Source organism: Hylobates moloch, unplaced genomic scaffold, assembly GCF_009828535.3.
Source record: "Hylobates moloch isolate HMO894 unplaced genomic scaffold, HMol_V3 SCAFFOLD_2, whole genome shotgun sequence".
In the NCBI taxonomy this organism is placed as follows: domain Eukaryota; kingdom Metazoa; phylum Chordata; class Mammalia; order Primates; family Hylobatidae; genus Hylobates; species Hylobates moloch.
The window spans coordinates 99,375,705-99,397,469 of NW_026652277.1; the positions used below are offsets into that span (position 1 = coordinate 99,375,705).

The 21,765-nt window shown below is 35.5% G+C and overlaps 1 protein-coding gene across 2 annotated transcripts in view; it reads left to right on the forward strand.

Annotated features, from left to right (window-relative positions):
* The window catches only part of EYS (eyes shut homolog), a 2,056,951-nt gene that overhangs the window by 1,307,123 nt on the left and 728,063 nt on the right, over window positions 1-21,765 (forward strand). For both annotated transcript variants that reach the window (XM_032154320.2, XM_032154329.2), the window contains exon 28: window positions 125-216. In XM_032154320.2, coding sequence (XP_032010211.1) covers window positions 125-216 — 92 coding nt within the window. The remainder of the gene's footprint in view (window positions 1-124; window positions 217-21,765) is intronic.

The following is a 21,765-nucleotide window of genomic DNA, read 5'->3' on the forward strand; positions in this document are numbered from 1 at the left end:
AGTTTCAAACTTCATGTCTCTCCAAAGCGATGTAAAATATATTGATAAATTATAAAATCCAGTGCAAATATAAGGTATTAATTTCATGCTGAAAAACTGAGGACAAACTTTTTTCCCCCAACAGTACCACTTCTACTGTCCTGGTGAAGCAAAATTTAAAAGCATTAATACTACTGTTAGAGTGGACGACGGACAAAAGTATACACTGCTTATCAGGTAAGATAATTATTTCTTTTCCACTTAATCTCATTAAGTAGCAAAGGCTATTCCTCACAATATTGTTCTTGTTATTTCAAAATTGAGGTTATACTGATTAGTATTAACATGTGCATGAGTATGAATTAATGTTGGTCAAGCTTTTCTATATATTCTAAAAAATGTACTGAGAAAAGAATATTAAAGGGATTACATTATCAATGAACTCACATAAGGAGATTTACAAAAGATCCATAAAAGCCTCATATTTTTCTCAGACGGCAGTTGTAACAAATCAACTAAACTGGTAATTTCTTTTGATGAACAAAGTAAATTATATTCAGTGTAGAAAATGTGGCACTTCCAGAAAAGCATGAAGAAGGAAATTAAAATGGCCCACCACAGTCCAGATTGAGTAATTAAGGTATATGATTAATATTTTCAAAAGCTGTGTTTGAAGGTGACCCTATCCCCAAATACTCATGACATCTGAAATAAATCAGTTTGCCAAACTGGTAAGTAAACTTTTCCTTTTTCTCATTTTATTTTTAGTAAATTTTAATTTTTAATATACATGTAATGCTTTTTTGTTATGCACCTTGCCTCCCTCCACATTTTTTACTTCTTTGAGTGATGCTGAAAACACATACCACAGCCATAAGCTGGTATGTAGATTAAATTATTTTCTGGCAATAGATTATTTAGTAAAAGGAAATATCTGTTTAAAGCCAATAAAAAGGAAAACAAAAAATGAAGTCCTAAACAGAGACTGAGAAAAATGTTAATGAGAGGTTTTAAGGAAGTTCTATCTTCCTTAGGCCAGAATTACCCAAATTCTATTATCTAGAATACAGATTCTTACAGATGATTGACCAAAAAATAATGTATCATCAAATAAATTGAGGAAAGCCTACATCATATCTACCTCCCACCCAGAGTACTCAAAATGAACATGAACATTTTAAGAACTCTGAGATGCTATTTAATAAATCATCTTTTTTTCTTAATGCTTAGTGTCATTATACTTAAAAGTGCCATGACACAGACACACATTTAATATCTTTCTTCATCATTTTACTCTCCTAAATAACAAATGTTGGGGGCAGTACACTTTGGAAAATGCCATCTCAGTCGAGGTAATAATTTCCCTGGGCAGGGATGACCATCATCTGTAGGGAAGCAAGTGCATGAGCCTTGGGTGGCAGTAAGAATCAAATCATGAAAGACATAGATGGGCTCCTGAATAAAGCAAAATGACAGATTGGTATCATGAAGAGACAGAGGGAAAACCCACAGAAGCTGTTCTGGCCTCAGGCATGGTTTAAAAAGAGTAAAAAAATACATTTTAAAAAAATCATAATTATCGTTTCTTCAACAGGAATTTATATCAAGTACTAATTATATTACATATATGAATTTATTCCTATAAACAGTTATAATTATCTAAATTTTTCAGATGCAAAACTGACAGACAGGGAGATTAAGTACAGATAATGACATAACTAGAAAATGACACAATCTCAAGGCTGCTTTCACTCCAAAATCTGTAAGTGTGAAGTTACAGGTCCCATGAACCATGCTAGAGAAATGTAATATGAATTGAATTCCTGTTTTCCCCCACCAGGAAAGAACTGCTGTATGTTCAAGATCAGGTAAAGATAAGAGTTATAAATGATGTGTCCAGTAAAAATACTAGCAGAAGAAACAACAATATTAATTAACACACACTAAACAATTAACATGCACCATATGCTTTACACACACATAACTACTTCTAATCATCATAAAACTTATAATGCCTATTTTACTAGGATTCTGGGCTGCCATAACAAAGTATCACAGACAAGGTGGCTCAAACAACAGAAATTAATTTTCTCACTATTCTACAGGCAATCTCACAATTGCAATTTAGTCTCACAATTCTGAGATCAAAATGACAACAGGTTTGATTTCTTTTGAGGTCTCCTTTTGCTTGTAGATGGCTGTATTCTCCCTGTGCCTTCATATCATCTACCCTTTGTTTGTGTCTATCTTCTAATTTCCTCTTGTAATAAGATCACCAGACACACTGGATTAAAGCCTACCCTAATGACCTAATTTTAGCTTATTACTTCTTTGAAGACCCTATTTCCAAATATAGTCACATTCTCAGGTACTGATGGCTAGAGCATCAACATATGAATTTTGAGTAAAACACAATTCAGCCCATAGCAGTCATTTTGCATATTTGAAAGCTAAGACTCATAGAATCTAGACAATTTTCTCTATCACATTGCTAGTCAGTAAGGGAGCAAGATTAGAACCCAGATCTCCTGCCGCTTGACCTGATCATTGTTTCTACTAAACACGGACAGTCTGTATTTTTAAAGTAACAAAACACTAGTCTTCTTTAAAGGAAACATTAAATGTATAAGATTTTTTGAATCCCAAGAATACATATTTTTCACTATCCTTATTACAAAATGTCACTTTTAAGAATACTTAACCAAAAGGTCACTTTCTTTTATGTTATATGACTATAATTTTGTTTCAATTTACATACACCATTGTTTTTTATTTTTATCAAAAATTAGTTGATATCCTGTCTGTATCTGATCTAAATAATCTAAACTCAGAAATATTTCTTCTCAGGTTTTTGGTTTGTTTGAAGTAATCAAAAATTTATAGAAATATATTTTGTCCACGATTATTATCTATAAAGTACAAGAGTGAAGCTCCATTAATTTTATTTTTCAGTATCTTTAAAATATAGTCCTGGGGAAAAAAAGTCATAAACATGAATTATGAGTTGAACACAATTCATGAATGTTGCAGCTAAAATTTTTTGATCATTTACATATTCTTATAAGTAAAAGTAAATGGTGTGCACGCAATTCACCCCGAATTTTACCCTTTTATTTTGTTGTTGTTGAAATATGGCTTTCTTCTTGAATATAAATATAGGAGAAAGGTCTTGCCTTACATACTCTTATAGAACTGGGAAGAAAAAGGACGGCAAAATTGTGCTAGTCCCATGATGAAGATCTATCTCAGAAAAAGCGAAACAAATATGCTCTATGAAAAAGTAACCTGGCTCATTATTTTTGAGAACAAGGAAAGACAAGCTGTTCTGTAGAGCAGTATGGCCCTTTTGAAAAAGAAATGTGTGATTGCTTAAAATAACAAAAGCAGGAAGGAAAATATGGAGTGCTTAAAATCAGGTGAAATATACTTTGGCATAATAAAGATACTAAAAGCACACATACTAAAAATTATTTTAGTGAGAAATTAACTATAGCTGGTGCTCATATTTTAATGAAAGGGACAGTCATAATGGGACAAAACAATAAAGTTAGAATGCAGAAAAATAGCATAGAGTATGTCATGAAGCAAAATGCAAATGGGTGAGCATTTGTCACTCCACTATTGAACACCACCAGGTAGAACATTAAGGTAGAAGGTGCTGCTGAGAAGCTGAAGATAGTGGCACATGTATTTTCTATAAAGCACAAATATGAGAGTCTGATGTTATATTTTATTCATGTCTGTTGGTATAGTTATAATAATTATGCATGTGTATTGTATTAAGTTATTAATATACTATATACTACTTATAATCATTGCATATATTACACTATAATATATATTACATTATAATTATATACTAAAACATAATTATATTAATATAATAATTGAGTTTGCCTTTAATAGCAAGTGTATTATGGGCTTTTTTTTCCATTTAAAGTCACTGCTTAACTTCTACTTTGTCCTTGAAGAAGGGTAGAATTTGGGATTAAAAGAGAGTTAAGTTAGGCTTTTCTGACCTCCTCAACTATGGGATTTTAGATTTTTCTAAGTGTCTACCAATTAAAAATAATGCCATTAATTTTTAAAAAATACTTTATTTGTTGTCTTAGATTTAAGACAACAATATCCTAATTTGAGTCAATATCTTAATTTGTAAGTAATTCACAAACACTGTCAGTTCTAAAACTGTCTCATGGAGAATTGATTGGTTTGGCCTTTTGGCAGCAGGTGGCTCCTATTCTACAAACTCTGCAAAGCCAAATAACCTAGAGCAAATGAGAACATCTTTAATTATCCTTGAGATAATAATTTACCAGTTATGTTTATGTACAGTCATCCACATGCATAGGATACAATAAATCATTGCATTAGATATGCAATAAATTACAAAGCATTTTGAAAAAGGGCATATGATTTATATAAACAGTAAATGACATGACATTTTAGAAGACTGACATGTACCAATGAAATCCACACATTGGCAGATATTTTCTCAAGTGATATAGAACCAGATACAAAGCCTGAATGTCATTATGTTAATTTGTTTGATGATAATAGGAGAAGGGTGTTCCTTAACTAAGTACTGGTATCAAAAGAAGAGAGGAAGGTAATAATTTCAGATCATTTAGGTAGGAAGGAATGAGAATCAGGTATGAAAATGCAGTGGTAGTCAGGTTGTACAGGTCATCAAATGCCACAGTAAGAACTGTGAACTACATCGTATGCAATAGAGTCTTACTGGAGGACATTTAAGTAAGAGATCATATAAATAATCAAAGGAGTACTCACTTTCCTTAATAGGGTAGGCTAATCTACAGTACACAATAGACTCTAAATGTCTGGGCTTCTCCAGATCCGCTCTACAGCTCATTTCCTCTTTCTTTCTGCACTGGTCCTCTGAGATTTACCTGTGTGGATTAAATTAGTGGGCTCTTTTATGGATTAAATTGGGTTTTCACAAAATTTATGCATTGAAGTGTTAACCCTCAGCAGCTCAGAATGTGTGCTTATTTAGCTACAGAGTCATTACAGAGGTAATCACATTAAAATGAATTCATTAGGGTGGGCCTTAACAAAATATAACTGGTGTTCTTATAAAAAGAGAAAATTTGGACATAGAGAGAGACCCATACAGAAGGTAGACACCATGAAGTCAGAAGACAGCCACCTTCAAGCCAGGGAGAAAGGTCTAGAACAGATTCTTTCCTCATATCAAAAAAAGAGGCATATCAAAAAAGTGAGGCAGGAGGGTAAAGCCTGAATGTGTATTCCTTTGACCTTGTGTTGTGTCCCATGGGCTGGTTCTCTCCCTAAAGTCAAGGTCTTTGCTCCTGGCAAATGGCCCTCTACTCTGTTCTGATAACTCCTCTCTTCCTCTAGACTTTAGATGTAGAGGTACTCTCAGAGTAACTATGTTGTGGTCCTGGCTTTCTGTACGGTCCTTTGTGGCTTTTCTGCTCTCTGACCACATCTTTGTGAAAAGTTCATTTATTTAAACTTACTCAAATTATATAGTTGAAGTGTTCCATGTATATTCTGCTGAGAAAATGAATCTCCACCAGTGAGCATGGTGAAGGACTGGTGAAAGGTTTAATGGGGCAGGACTAGAAGTCGCAAATCCCACCCCTTTCTGCATTCTGTTGGCTGGAGATTAGTCACATGGAGACACTTCATGACAAGGGAAGCTGGAAAAGGTTTTCTAGCTTTGCACCCACAAGGAAGAGTACATCAGCTAAAACAATGTGGAATAAACAAGATTAGAATTATTTCTATAAGGGAAAATATAACTGTCTACCTTTAGGATAAAAACAGAAAGTCAGTAAACACAATTTATAACACTTAGTAGTTGAATTTGAACCAAAGTGCTCATATTTCTTTTAATCGTGGTTTTAAGTGGTTTATTGCATTGCTTATAAAATATGTACTGATATATATGCTATTTATTAAGTAATTATAACTTCATCAAAATGCACACCATGTCAGATTACATGTTATAAATAATTGCTTCTTTCTACTGTCTATTAAACTACACTCCAGGATTTACCCAGCGTACTGGCACATAATGCCTAGGAACGAAAAATTGTTTCATCATCACATCATATACCTTCTTATGTGTTTGAGTGGTAGAAAATATTATAAAAATGCAGCAAATTGTGCATTCAAAACACAGAGCAGTCTGAAAGAAACCACTAACTTTAGTAACAATTGGAACAAAGATAATGGAAACATTATCGCTAGAGTAAGCATCGAAGTTTTGCACTTCATTTGGAAGATATTAAGAAAGAAACCAAGAACAGGACATGTGTCAATCAGAGCAGGAACACTTTGGCTCAGAGTGCTGGAAAGTCAATGAAGTGGAAACAAACAAAAATTAGCTATTTAACCACTTTCCAAAAAATAAAAAATTTGTTTCTAATGAAATGTGTACATTATCCCATTAATCTTTTAATTAACCCCTGTCAGTAGTGTCAAGAAAAACATGACCATGGAATACTGATTTTACTTTCACTTGAACAAAATAAAAAATGAACAGTTGATTTTCATTTTAAATGATAATTATTCATCCAAGGAAATGTTCCTATAACATAAACCTATTTTTCTCTTCCTTTCCAAGTGGTATATATTCCTTTAACACAAAAGCTAGAGTAGGAGTGAAATTTCGTCGTTTAACTTGGGAAAAGAGGATTTTAAAATGTAACCTATGTAGGCCAGTTAATTAGAATAGAAATTAACCATGTTTAAGTTTTTCTTTGAGACTGTCTCAAAAATGAATCCTGCGCTGTCACCCAGGCTGGAGTGCAGTGGTGCTACCTCGGCTCACTGCAACCTCCACCTCTGTGGTTTAAGTGATTCTCCTTCCTCAGCCTCCCGAGTAGCTGGGGTTACAGGTGCCTGCCACCACGCCCAGCTAATTTTTGTATTTTTAGTAGAGACAGAGTTTCACCATGTTGGCCAGCCTGGTCTCGAACCCCTGACCTCAAGTGATCCACCTGCCTTGGCCTCCCAAAGTGCTAGGATTACAGGCCTGAGTCACTGCACCTGGCCTGTAATTTTTAATTCAATTTATTCCAGTGCTCTGATAAATTGGTTACCAATCACTTTTTAGGGGCTATTTTTAAACACAAATTAAAATAATTATACATTTAAAAGTAGGACATTTCCCATCATTTTACTTGAAAACATATTACCTATTATAAAATTACTGAAATTAATCTAACAGAATATACTGCTATTATTAATACTGTTAGTCAAATCAGAGGAGCATAGAGTAATTTTGGTTTTACTTGATACATCCATTTAACATCAGAGTTTTGGGGATTTTTTTCTCTTGAAAAAGATATTTGTTATTATTCTATGGAAGTTCAGCTGAAATTATGCAGCTGATGTCAGTCTAGAAGTCGTCTGGACCTCAAGAGTTTTGAGAATATTTTTGGTTGGATTTTGATCAAAAAGGGCAGATGTTACCAAAAGAAGCACATAGCAGCTGCATTTATGTGGAATTACTGGGAGGCTTTTGTACCCAGGCATTTTATCATATATCTGGGATTTAAAAATTCAAAGTATACACAAGTCAAAGGCCTGAGTCTTATTCTTTCAGCAAAAATAATTTCAAAATATATATTTTGAAAGCACTTTTTAAAACAAGGTAATAATATAGGCTAGAAATAGACAGTATCATAAAGTATAATTGGCTTCTTTCTGCCAAATGCATGCTTTTAGTAAGAACTGAATCATGGCAATTTAGTGACATTTACTGAGCCACACAAATGTATGTCCTTTAGAGGCTCAACAATTTATGGAAACAAAGATTAGCATATCATAGGTATAGGCTTCAACAGGTATCCAGTGATTACTCATGTCCTTTAATTTTACCTGAAATATGTCTTGTTTTTGATGATGTTTTTTACTCTAACCTGATAAGAGAGGTTCTAGTATAAATGACCTACAGTTAAAATTTCTACTTAAATCTTTCTGTTGCATATGATTCACTTGACTCAGCTGTAATTCTAGCTTGCCTCATTTTTCTCTTATCTTTGCCAAGAGGTCAACTGTCTCCTATGCTAATACAAATATTTTGAAAACAAACTGAAAGTGGATAGTTTATAATTTTAGTATTTCATATAAGAAAACAGAGATGAAAAAATATCCTTGCTGAAAAATAAAACAAGGTTATATTAATCACATTTTTAGAAAACCTTCCTGTGAGATATTTCAGTGTAAATATAAAAATAAAGATTATGGTTATCTTATTAAGAGAAACTTGCAATATTGAAGGCAATTGTTGAATGATAAATTTTAATTCTCATTAACTTGTATTATGATCCAGTTGAGTGCATTTGGAAATGCTAGATACATAATACTTTGAATTTAAGTCTTTAAAATGTTTCTTGTAGATCACCATAGTGTAATTATTTTACTGAATCAATAAATGTCAGAAAATTCAAATGTTGAAAGTCAGTTGTGTTATGGGAGGTAAACTCACTTTTGAGAAACATTTAGAATAATCATTATTTCAGAAAATTTGTACTTAATTCAAGTCATTTTACAAATACTATCAAATTCCTTTCAGTTTGAAAAGAACATATCCTACTTCAGTGTTACTTCTTAAGTTTTTTTCTATTAATGAAAAGTTATTTTGTGAAAAGGAAATCTGAAGTATACATAATAGTTGCTTTTGTGTGCTTTCTCATTCTATGTTCATTTAGATGACTTCAGAATCAAAAGTCAAGCCTATGTTTGCTTCCTTCAGCTGTGTATTATCAGGGTTACAATACATAATATATTTTTGTTTACATCAAATCTTCTCAAAAAGGATAGTCAAATATCATTTTGTTATATGGCCTTTTTAAATATATAATGAGAGCATACTGAAAGTAGCGGGCTTCAAGTTAAATCAATACAACAGTAGGAAAGTTAAGTTTCAAAGCATTCTGATTAGGAAGTATGGAACGCTTCCCAAACGGTCTTCACAGTTAATTGACTAGAGCCCACATGGAATAATGCAGTCTGTATATCATTTAGCTTATATACATCAGTCTCTCCCCAAGTTGACATTCTCTATAGTTGTTAGTTACCTGCTGCTTTGATGTACTCTCTGTTATGACCTTGCAGTTTGCTTTAATTGTTAAAGCCTCATTGATCACTGCATGTCAATAAAAATGAATACATTAAGTCCATATCCACAGATTCTCTAGCAGAACACTTCTAGGAACCACTGAAATGTAAATTCCTAGATAATCCTGTCAGATGTATTTATTTTTTAAGGGAACTAATCATTAATGACTAATTATCATGCTAACTGCAATAAAACACAATGCTAATGAAATTTGCCCAAATTTAAGCTAAAAGAAAAATTGATCTAGTTATTTTTCACTTGATAGCCAAAAAGCTGAGAAACAATGATCTAGTTGTTGTTTTTTAGAAAAAGCTTTGCAAGATTTTCATACCATTTGAAACAATGCAATAATATTATGCAAAATGGTTCTCATATATAATTGACTAAAAAATAACTAGAAATAGTGGTTCTGTAAGTACCAGAAACAGAATAATTCTTAAAAAGTCAAAGAGTTCAGCATAGCTGGAGACTTCCGTTTGAAAACTGTGGATAATCATGGCATGATAAGTTGCTTAAGAAGTTTAGAACAGAATGGTCACAAATCTGAAGGACAGGGTTTAAGAGAAATAGTTTATCCCTCTTGCTGCTGGGAGGACTTGATCCAATTCTGTCCAAAGCCAACCCCTCTGCCAACCGCTAGGCTCCATCCTTTTTCACGTTTTCAGTGACTTCTCTTCTTCAGGATCACCTTTATTTTCTTGTATTATCCATCTTTTCCTCTCTGCTGAACCATTTCCAAAAAAAGGAAAAAAAAAAAAAGGCTTTAAAATTTCTCAGCTGCAACACAGCACCTCTCGAGATCTTATATTACTTTGATTCTGTTCCTCTTCAAAGTCAACATGTCAAAAGTTTGCTACACATGAGATTTTGATTTTGTTACCTGTTATTTAGTATTCAGTCCTATCCAATCTGGTATCCATGTTCCCATGACTGACACAGCTTTTGTTACGGTCACCTGTGAGTAGAGAATTTTATCATTCAAACTGATAAATATTTAAAAATAAAAAAGAGTGTTGTTAGTTATGACTCTGGGACAACATGCACAAACAGTAACTATTCTAAGCAGTGTGAGACAATGGTCACTCTATATGACCTTCATGTTGACAAAGCCAATTTTCTGTCTCCATTGTACTAAGCATTTTAGTGAATACACTCTATCTTCTTGAAGTAATTTTCTATGTCTGCTTCAAAAAGAGTAAGTTGTTGGTGTTTCTCCTATCTCAGTGATCAATTTTTTTTTCTCTTTTTATGCCTGTTCCAGCATGGAAGTTTCTTATGAATTCTAGACTCATCTATCTAAACATCTACCTAATGTTTTCTCTTGTATGCCTCATCTGTATCTTAAATTTAACATATCCAAAATACAATTCCTGGTCTCCTACTCCTAACATTGCTTTTCTGCTTTCCATTCCTTCCTTCCTTCCCCATTCACACATCCCTCCATGGCCTTTCCTGTCTCAGCAATAACACTATTGTCTACCTATATAATGAAAGTCATTTTTTACTCTTATCAGTTTGCTCTTTATATTCAAGCCTTTTCAGAAAGTCTTTTTCAACATTTCATCTTACATCTACTTATTTTTTCTCTGTCACCTCTGAAACCATTCTGGTCAAAGCTTCTTTTTTTTTTTTTTTTTTTGAGATGGAGTTTTACTCTTGTTGCCCAGGCTGGAGTGCAATGGCGTGATCTCAGCTCACTGCAACCTCCGACTACCAGGTTCAAGCGATTCTCCTGCCTCAGCCTCCCAAGTAGCTGGGATTACAGGCAGACACCACCACACCCGGCTAATTTTGGATTTTTAGTAGAGACGGGGTTTTGCCACGTGGGCCAGGCTGGTCTCAAACTCCTGACCTTGGGTGATCCTCCCGCCTCGGCCTCCCAAAGTTCTGGGATTACAGGCGTGAGCCACCACACCTGGCTGCTTCCATCATTTTTTTATTTGGGCTCTGGTAGTTCTCTCTTGCCTGCTTCTCAACGTTGTAGCCACTATGGCCAGGGTGTTTTTTAAAAATATATATTATGTCAAATCACTTCTCTGTTTGAAGGTTCTTCAGTGGCTTACTTGTACTCTGAAAATAAAATCCAGACTTCTTGTCATTGCCAACAAGACCCCGCATGGTTGGGGTCCTGCCTGTGTTCCCCGACCTCACCCAATGCCTGACTTCCTCCCTCTCACACGCTCCATTCACTTGGACATTCCGTTACTTGTAGGACTCTCTGAAATGCTTTGTACCCCAGAGCCCTTAATCTCACTGTTTCTTCCAACTGGAATAATGTGTCATTTTCAGTATTTTTCTCTTCTGTCCCCACATTGGTTCCATGTGGCCTCCTTCTTCTTCAAGTTTTAGGTTTAAAGTCATCTCTAGAGGTAAACCCTCCTTAACTGTACTGTCTAAAATTTTTCCTCTCAAGTTATCTGTTATAGCACCTACTTTCATTTTATATTTACTTGTTTTACTCATTGATTTTGTATATTCCTAACCAGACCGTAAGCTTCTTGTGTTCAGGGATTTCTCTGTCTTCTTCTCGGTTGAATATACCCGTAGCACCTAGCGTGTAACTGGGGCATAACTCGTTGATTAATAAATAAATATTAAATAATGAATGAAAGGCGGGCATGAAACTTGATTTGAAATTCAAATGTGGGCAGGTGTCAGAGAGGAGAGAAAATTAGCACAGGAAGAAATGCAGTCTTAGAGTGAGCCACGTCTGTTGTCTTAAAAATACGCAGGGTTTGCAGTGAAATAAAGCAGATGCAGTTTGGAGCAGCCATAAAAATCAGTTCTGTTTCAGTAGGGTCGCTAGGCTGTCTAACTACTTAGACTTAGTCACAAATATTTTTTTCTCCAGAGTTGCATGAAATTATTTGCATGCTCACAATAACCTGGGTAAAAATCTGGTACATCATAGGTATTGAATAAAATATTGATAATAAAATATCAGTGTTTTAAATGAGTCCTCCTCCTTTCTCAAATATCTTAAAATATTTTCTGTTTTTAAACAGGTGCCTGTGAAGTTTACTGGATGTTTTATATCTGTGTGCATATTTTATGTAGGTTGTAAACTGTCAAAAATATGAAAACAGAGTTGATTTAACTGAGTTATCACTACTGGGGTTATTTTAAATAGACAAAATCATTAACTCATCTTAACTTTTGAGTCAAACTTTATATCATAATATTTTATAGTTGAAGAATATGTTAATTATTGAAGAACTTTCTCACTAAAATGGAAACTTAATTTTATTTAAATGGTTGAAAATTTTAGGATAGCATTTAAAAGGGAATGCAAAATGAAAGGTTAAGTGCCAAAATAAACATTTTCTTCCAAGAAATGTTAGCATTTAAAATAATCAAAAGTGATTGTGTTCATATTAAGTTTATTTACAAGCAACTTAAGTAACATGACCCATTCAGAATTATATAAAGCTTGCCATTGGTGATCTCATTGGCAACTCTGAAGAATTTTTTTTTTTCCCCCTGTGATGGAGTCTTGCTCTGTCGCCCAGGCTGGAGTGCTGTGGCATGATCTTGGCTCACTGCAACCTCTGCCTTCCGAGTTCAAGCAATTCTCCGGCCTCTGCCTCCTGAGTACCTGGGATTACAGGCACACGCCACCACACCTAGCTAATTTTTGTATTCTTAGTGGAGACAGGGTTTCACCATGTTGGCCAGGCTGGTCTGGAACTCTTGACCTCATGATCTGCCTGCCTTGGCCAAGAATTTGGTTTCTTAACATATCTATGAAAGGAAAGCGATTCCTCTGTTGGTATTATATCACCTCAAGAGGCATGACGATTCTATAATGTTAGGAAACACTACCTACTACATGTCTGTCAGTAATTAGAACTAATTAGAAACATTGTGTATATTTCAATTTGAATATACTAAACTTATAGTTAAAATGTTTGGCTGTCTGAATTTGAAATGGACATTGATTTCACAATGAGGAAATTAAATTGCTCAATGGTCTAGGTTTGATGGTTTCAAATTAATCTGTATAGCATGTGACATCTTACTTGAAATGAAAGTGGTTAGACAATTGAATTGACTTCCTTTCCAATCAGTTTTCATATCAATCATGGTTAATCCAGGAAGAGAAATTACTCTAAAATTAAAATCTGAGTACTTTGAGAGTGAAAACTTCACTTATCCTTTTTTAGATTCTCAAGATCTAACAAAATGCTTTGCAGAAAAATCAGTAAATCCTTACTGAATGATCGATTGAATGAATGAATAAATGAATAAAATATTTACAAAATAGGCATTCAACATTTTCAAAACAAAATTATCTAAAAGAAGAACCAAAAAATAGAAAGTATTTTATATGCCTTTAGTCCCAATAGACATGTATTACATTTTAAAAGACAGTTATAAAATGTTATCTATATAAAATGAACTATTTATTATGCACATTATTATTCTGAAGGAAAAATCTACACTACAAATGGAAGTAATGAATACTCTCAGATACACTTGTAAGGTGACAGGAATATTAAACCAAGTGGTAGCACAAGATGAACATAGACATTATGCTTATAGTAATTAACCTCTCCATCGTTCTAAGAACAATTAAGACCAAATGTATTAATAGGTTCTATTACACTAATGTGATAATAATAATCATGTGAAGATTACTTCTGAGACTCTTCTAATAAAAAAACAAAACAGGATTCAAAGACAACACTAAGAAAATATTTTTATACTCAACCTATTGAGGCTTCATAACAGAAAGTTCCCTGTTTCCTCCCTGAGGCATCCCAGCCATTCCAATTGACCAAATACCCTAAGGTTTTAAGGTATAAAGGTCCTCAGCAGATTTAGAATGGCAATATGACCTAACAGCCCTTATCCACCATTGCCCTTATTTCTTGCTACAAAGTAGAACATACATGCTTATCCATATTCCAAGAGGGATAGGCCCTTGTCTTGTCTGTATCCCTTTCAGCACTGCACACATGCCCCACACTTATTTGCCTAATGGAATGAGGCAATCAAGTAACTGTTCTCAAAACAAAGAAGGTAACATGTTTTGAGTCACATGAAGTCTTCCCTTCAGTGGGCATCCTTTAAATGTCTTTATTGGAAAAAAAAAAAGTCTATCTGTCTGTCATCTATCTATCTGTCTGTCTATATCTATCTATCTATCTATCTGTCTGTCTGTCTGTCTGTCTATCTATCTGTCAATCATCTAGCTCAGCTCTATTGACATTGGGGCTAGATAATTATTTGTTGTAATGTGCTGTCCTTTGTATTGTAGGATGTTTAGCTGCAACTCTGGATTCTACACCTTCCCTCACTTGGGAGGAGCCAAAATCGTTCCAGTTGTTGTGAAATGTTTCTGGATGGGGAGGAGAAGAGGGCCAAAATCACAATCTCTGTTTGAGAAACACTGATCTACACACACACACACACACACACACACACACACACACATCAAACAAAAAAATGCGTTCTCTCTCTCGCTTTCTCTCTCTTCTTCCCTCCCTCCCTGAAATATTTGAAAGCACTAATCAGCAGTTTCCAAGTTATTACAAAAGATTGGTAATTATTTTTATTTTTGTATCCTAGTTTTGAGAAAGAGAAAAAGAGCAAGCTGTTAATCTGTGCATTTTGATTTTTTAAAAGAGTAAATAGCATATTGATTGTGTTTAGCATTTAGGAAGTGGATTATCTTTAAATGATTTGTGAGCCAAAGATAAATTGTTACTTGTCAGCCTGACCTTACTAGAAGAATGTATTTAATTTAAAAAAATTCCCTAGATATGAAAGACAAAATTAACATTTATTTCTGCTTGAGAATTTAGGAGTTATACTAATGAGAAATGACATCATCCTAAATTACCCTCCCTTTCAACCATAGCCACTGATATGATTTGGCTTTGTCCCCACCCAAATCTCATCTTGAACTGTAGTTCTCATAATCCCCACGTTCATGGGAGGGAGCCAGTAGGAAGTGACTGAATCACAGGGACAGTTTCTTCCAAGCAATTTTTGTGATATTAAGTTCTCATGAGATCTGAGGGTTTTTTTAAGGGGCTTCCCCTTTTGCACTGCTCTCTTTCTTCTCCTTCCTGCTGCTATGTGAAGAAGGACATGTTTACTTCCCCTCCCAGCATGATTTTAAGTTTCCTGTGGCCTCCCCAGCCATGCTGAACTGTGAGTCAATTAAACCTCTTTCATTTATAAATACCCAGTCTCAGGTATGTCTTTATTAGCAGTGTGAGAATGGACTAATACAGTATATTGGTACCACAGATAGTGAGGTGCTACTGTAAAGATAACTGAAAATGTGGAAGCTACTTTGAAACTGAGTAACAGGGAGAGGGTGAAATAGTTTGGAGGGTTCAGAAGAAAGGAAAATGTGGGAAAGTTTGGAACTTCCTAGAGACTTGTTGAATGGCTTTGACCAAAATGCTGATGGTGAAATGGACAAGGAAGTCCAGGCTGAGATGGTCTCAGATGGAGATGAAGAACTTATTGGGAACTGGAATAAAGGTGATTCTTGCTATGCTTTATCGAGGAGACTGGCAGCATTTTGTCCCTACCCAACAGATCTGTAGAACTTTGAACATGAGAGAGATGATTTAGGGTATCTGGCAGAAGAAATTTCTAAGTGGCAAGGCATTCAGGAGGAAGCAGGGCATAAAAGTTTGAAAAATTTGCAGCCTGATGATGCAGCCTTTGATGCTCAAAGTCACAAGGTACAGCTCTGGCTGCAGCTTCAGAGGATGTAAGCTCCAAATCTTGGCAGTTTCCATATGGTGTTGAGCCTGTAGATGCACAGAAGTTAATAGAAAACAGAAACCCATTTTCTGGGGAGAAATTCAAGCCTGCTACAGAAATTTGCGTAAGTAACAAGGAGCTGAATGTTAATCACCAAGACAATGGGGAAAATATCTCCAGGGCATGTCAGAGACCTTCACAGCAGGTCCTCCCAACACAGGCCCAGAGACCTAAGAGGAAAATATGGTTCATAGGCCAGGTCCAGGCTCCCCCGGCTGTGTGTAGCCTAGGGAATCGGTGCCTTGCATTCCAGCCACTGTAGCTGTGGCTCAAAGTCACAAGGTACAGTTCTGGCTGTGGCTTCAGAGGGTGTAAGCCCCAAGTCTTGGCCGTTTCCACATGGTGTTGAGCCTGGGGATGCACAGAAGTCTGAGGTTTGGGGAGCTCTGCCTAGATTTCAGAGGTATGAAATCTAGGTGTGAAATCTTTCATACCTCTGCCAGGTATGGAAATGCCTGGATGTCTAGGCAGAAGTTTGCTTCAGGGGCAGAGCCCTCATGGAGAACCTCTGCTAGGGCAGTGCAGAAGGGAAATGTGGGGTCAAAGACCCCACACAGAATCCCCACTTGGGCACTGCCTAGTGGAGCTGTGAGAAGAAATACACTGTCCTCCAGATCCCAGAATGGTAGATACACCAACAACATGCACTGTGTGCCTGGAAAAGCCACAGACATTCAACACCAGCCCCTGAAATCAGCCAGGAGGGGGTGCTGTACCCTGCAAAGCTACAGGGGCAGTGCTGCCCAAGGCTGTGGGAGCTCACCTCTTGCATCAGTGTGACTCAGATGTGAGACATGGCTTCAAAGGAGATCATTTCAGAAATTTAAGGTTTAATGACTGCCCTGTTGGATTTTGGACTTTGTTCTGGTTGGCCAATTTCTCCCAATTGGAGCAAGTGTATTTACCCCGTCCCTTTACCCACATTTTATCTAGGAAGTAACTAACTTGCTTTTGATTTTCTAGGCTCATAGGCACAAGCAACTTGCCTTGTCTCAGATGAGACTTTGGATTTGGATTTTAGGTTAATGCTGGAATGAGCTAAGACTTTGAGGGACTGTTGGAAAGGCATAATTGAGTTTTGAAATGTGAGGACATGAGATTTGGGAGGGGCCCAGGATAGAATGATATGATTTGGCTGTGTCCTCACCCAAGTCTCATCTTAAATTGTAGTTCCCATAATTCTCATGTGTGGTGGGGGGAACCCCGTGGGAGGTAATTGAATCATGGAGGTGGTTTTTCTCATGCTATTCTCGTGATAGCCATGCTAAAATGTGAGTCAATTAAACTTTTTTCCTTTATAAATTACCCAGTCTTGGGTATCTCTTTATTAGCAGCGTGAGAATGGACTAATATAGCTACTTATAATAGTCTATAGAGAGGATTTGTGGGGAACTAGCCAGGATGAAATTTTGAGGAACTCAGATGGGAGCCATAGTGAATATTTAAATTGTAGTCAGAGTCAGGGCTGTTCTATTTGATCTTGCATTTTTCCAGTTCAGCTGACACCCTGGCACTCCCACACTACTCCAGACATTTGTGGAAGCAGAAACCTGGTGACCATTAACCACCATTCACAAAGCATCCTTAATACCACAGCATACCTCACCTTTTCTCAGGGACTGTGTGATCAAATCACAATATAAATCTAACTTGAAACCAAAGTGGGGAATAGAGTGGAGGAGCGTGACTCTGGTGAAACTTACTCTTTTTTCCCATGGGACAGAACCTTCCCTCAATTATAGTCATATATTCCGATTGCAGCATACATGAATCTCTGCCAATAACTCAGGTATGCAAGACATATAATTTTATTTTCTATATCTCAACTTAATTTACATTTCTAGTCCCTATTCTGATGAGATAACAGAAAATCAATTTCAGCCAATGAGAGTATCCTTTTCTGTCCCTGTGATTTTATCACAGTGCCAAGGCATAGATGGTGCAGGTAATCACGTAGATATTAATGTGATCTGATCACACCGGTCTCTGGTGAAATAGACCTATTTTGCCTGGTTTTCTTATTCGAACACACAGAGGGCAGAACACAGGAAAGACTCCTTTAGACTTAAAGGCAAGAAGAAACTCACTTTAGTGCTTTCTGCCCTATAAGAAATAGCATAGAACTGGTTATTAGAAAATAAAAAGGTTATGATTTTCCAAAATATTACTCTGAAGCTTCTTAAGACACATACTTTAATATGTATCAAGTATACTCAATCATGAAGAACTAAATAGCCATACCGCAACTTTGCAGAGAGTTTTTTTTTTTTTTTAAACAAGGTGTTACGTAGATAGCTACAGTATGAAATAATCAAAGGATAGCCTCTTCTGTTTGAGATCTGGATTGGAGATAATAGGAAGAGTTGGGTAGGGAACTATTAGCCCCACCCTGTGGTTTCCCTATCTCCCCTAGAATTTCTCTTATGTCACCACTCTGGAATCTAAACTATCATATGAAAACATTTTTGAAAAACATTGTTGTGTTATAAATATTTTAATTTAAATAATATTAATAGCAAGACCGTAGGCCAGGTGCAGTGGCTCATGCCTGTAATCCCAGCATTTTGGTAGGCCAAGGCAGGTGGATCACTTGAGGTCTGGAGTTCCAGACTAGCCTGGCCTATATGGTGAAACCCATCTCCACTAAAGACACAAAACAATTAGCCAGGCTTGGTGATGTGCACCTGTAGTGCCAGCTACTTGGGAGGCTGAGGCAGAAGAATCACTTGAACCCAGGAGGCCGAGGTTGCAGTGAGCCAAGATTGTGCCACTACACTCCAGCCTGGGCAACACAGTGAGACACTGTCAAAACAAAACAAAACAAAAAGCCAACCCTTACAGGTAAGAATAGGCATTATTTGCTAGAGTTTGAAAACTAGATTTTTAAGATATTATTCCTGAAATAATAACTAGTATGCAACTAAATAAAAAAAAATTCTTCCTGAATGTCACTGCTTTATAATTGTCAGAAACTTGTCATTATTCAATGCAATCTAATTCACCACCAACAAAATGTATCTAAATGACCTATTTTGATAAGGTATGAATGGTTTTCACTTTTTTTTTTTAAGAGAGGAAGTAAAGCATACCAATTAAAACTAGTTTCTGGAAACAAGCAAATTAAAAGCAAATTCTAGCACTACTACCCATTGTAAACCCCTGTACCTGTTACCAAACAACTCAGAACCTTAAATCTCTCATTTGTTAAATGCAGGTAATAATAATACCTGCTGCAGAGGGTAATTGTGCATATAGTATGAGGTACTACATATGCCTTGCATATAGAAAGTGCTCAATAAATGTTTGTAATTGTTTTTACTCTTGAGCATTTTAAAATTACAAATATATGTATATAGCTTTTCATTGTAATGTATAAAAGCTCTAATTATCATACCACTGTGTCCAGGAACATGAAGTAATGGTTCAGTCAACATTATGTCATTATTATTGCAGTACCATACAATGTTGTCTTGAAAAGAATGAGTTCTTGAGTTGGACAACCAGAGTTCTACTACCACCATCACTTGCTGTACAAGTTGGGTCAAGTCCCACAACTTCTCAGTTTTACTGGGTTTATTGAGGATCAAAAAAGCTAAAATATGTGAAACCATTTATTATCACTTAATAAATGTTAGCTAATGAGATTATTATTCCGTTATCAACATTGATTTTTTTGTTATGTATCATTATCTTTTACCTAAGGACAGCCATATTATGCTGGGTAATATTTGGAAAATTTACCCAAGTGCCTGGATAGAACTTAGAAAATTTTACTAAGATGTACCACTAATGTCTCAAAAAAGTTCAAAATAAAGATGCAGAAATAAAGTTAAACCTCCAATTTCTTAGCACTTAGCTATGGTGAGTGATAAACATTAAGTATTTATAAAGTTTTGCCTAATGAATAAATGAATGAATTAAGTGTGAATAAATGAGTTAATATAAGGAAGACAAAACAAACCAGAGGAAATGAAAAAAAAAAAAAAAGGCCTAACGGCTTATAAAGAACTCATAAAACTCATGCAGAGATGCATCCACATACACTAAAATATGGAATAATTTTAATAAGCTCAGAAATTGAGTGGTTTACTGCTGCTCTTGTTAATTTGGCATAAGTTCAGCTGCCATAGATCAGAGACTAGAAAATGAAGATTTGATAACCCCAGGATGAGAATCACTTTAAGCATCAGAATTTTATATGTGAGTTTAGGTTCTTATTCCTTTTGATTATAAATGTAGAAAAAGGGATTTGACTTTGAAAGTACTTGCTAAGGAATGATCATACAAGCAAAAACACAAATTCCAGGAACTGAGCCAGGCTGTGATTTCATCTGTCCCTGGAGTGCTTTATTTAAGGAAACCGTTGATTTCTGCCACCACTCTGAAGAAATTCATGTGCGAAGGTGGCCAAAAAATCTGCCTCCAATTCAGTTTTCTAGGATCCTTTCCAAGGAGAGATCAACTTCTTTTGGAATAGCACATGAGCAGCTTTGCTGAAAGTAGCCTTTTATACATTAAGCTCAGTTTTTGTCCAATATGATAAAAAGGAAAGACAAAACTCTCTGTGATAGTTTCTATAAAGCTTAGAAACTTCAGCTTGCTTTATTTTAATATTTAGGAGAAAGAGAAATACTACTATAATCAAATGAAGTTTTTCCAAAGGGAATGTCAACAGCTTACCATTTGCCTGAGGCTTATTTGAGAGCATTTCCTTATGAGATGCTGAAGTACAATTATAAACATCTAGCTTTATGCCTTATGATTTGAAGAACACTGCAAAATCCCTAGCACTTTTTATTGAGTAAACATACTTTCAAAACAGGTCAATAAAAAAATCCCAGCTTAAAATTATTTTCCAGCTTAAAATAATGGAACATATGAACTCCTCCCAGTAACTGAAGCATTTACTCTTAATGCATATGGACAGAACACTGTACCCTCAGAATGGGCCTCATACTTGTTCATAACACATCCAAGAGCAATGTGACACAGGCAGAGCATGCTTGATGTTCTCACCAAGAGTAATTCTCTATTAGTACGGAGAGAACGTAAACCATGATGATGTTTAGTCTCAAATAAACATGGCCAGTGATGCCATGACTGAGAAGCTACATAGATGCAGTTTGAGTAAAACATTTATTGTTTTTTAGAGCATCACAAAAAAGCAGAATTGAAAATACAGGGGTGCCATGTGACCTTGTGGAACTTGTGCTTTCTGTGTCTGAAGACATAAGGCCTATGTTCTTGTTTGAAATGAATTTACCTATAGTTACATGAAAAACACCTGTGTGGCAATCACTGTACTTCAAACACCACCAAGGTTGCCACCAGATACTAAAGGTGCTGCAATCCATTTAGCATAGTTGTTGGTTGGCAACACCCAGAATCTTTTCTTCGCCAGTGTGGTTCTTCTGGTCACATATTGCCTATTCTTGTGTTTGTGTTCATACAACTATTGTGTTTGTTGCATTTTTGCACTGGATTTTATGTCAAAGTCATCTGTAATTTTGTTAGAAAATTAGAGAGAGATACACATACTCATCCTCTCCAAATCCTACTTTATTTCAAAGGTAATTACCTATACATTTTCAGGAGTTTCTTCTATATTTCAATATTCATATTTCCAAGTAAAAAGTGTGTTTTACTATTTTTATGTATTCATTTCCAAAATTATCACTGACTTTTTGCTATGAAGAATGAGGATTTACCTATCTTACATCAACCCTGATTGTTTTGCTTGATCATCCCCAAAATTAGGTCCATTGTTCGAAAAGCAACAGGCAAAGTATAAACTATTATAAATGGCATATGCTGTTGTTTGGCACAGCTAAGTATTATACTACAGTGAGCTTTCCTTTTCTTATAATCTCACCGCCCTCTAC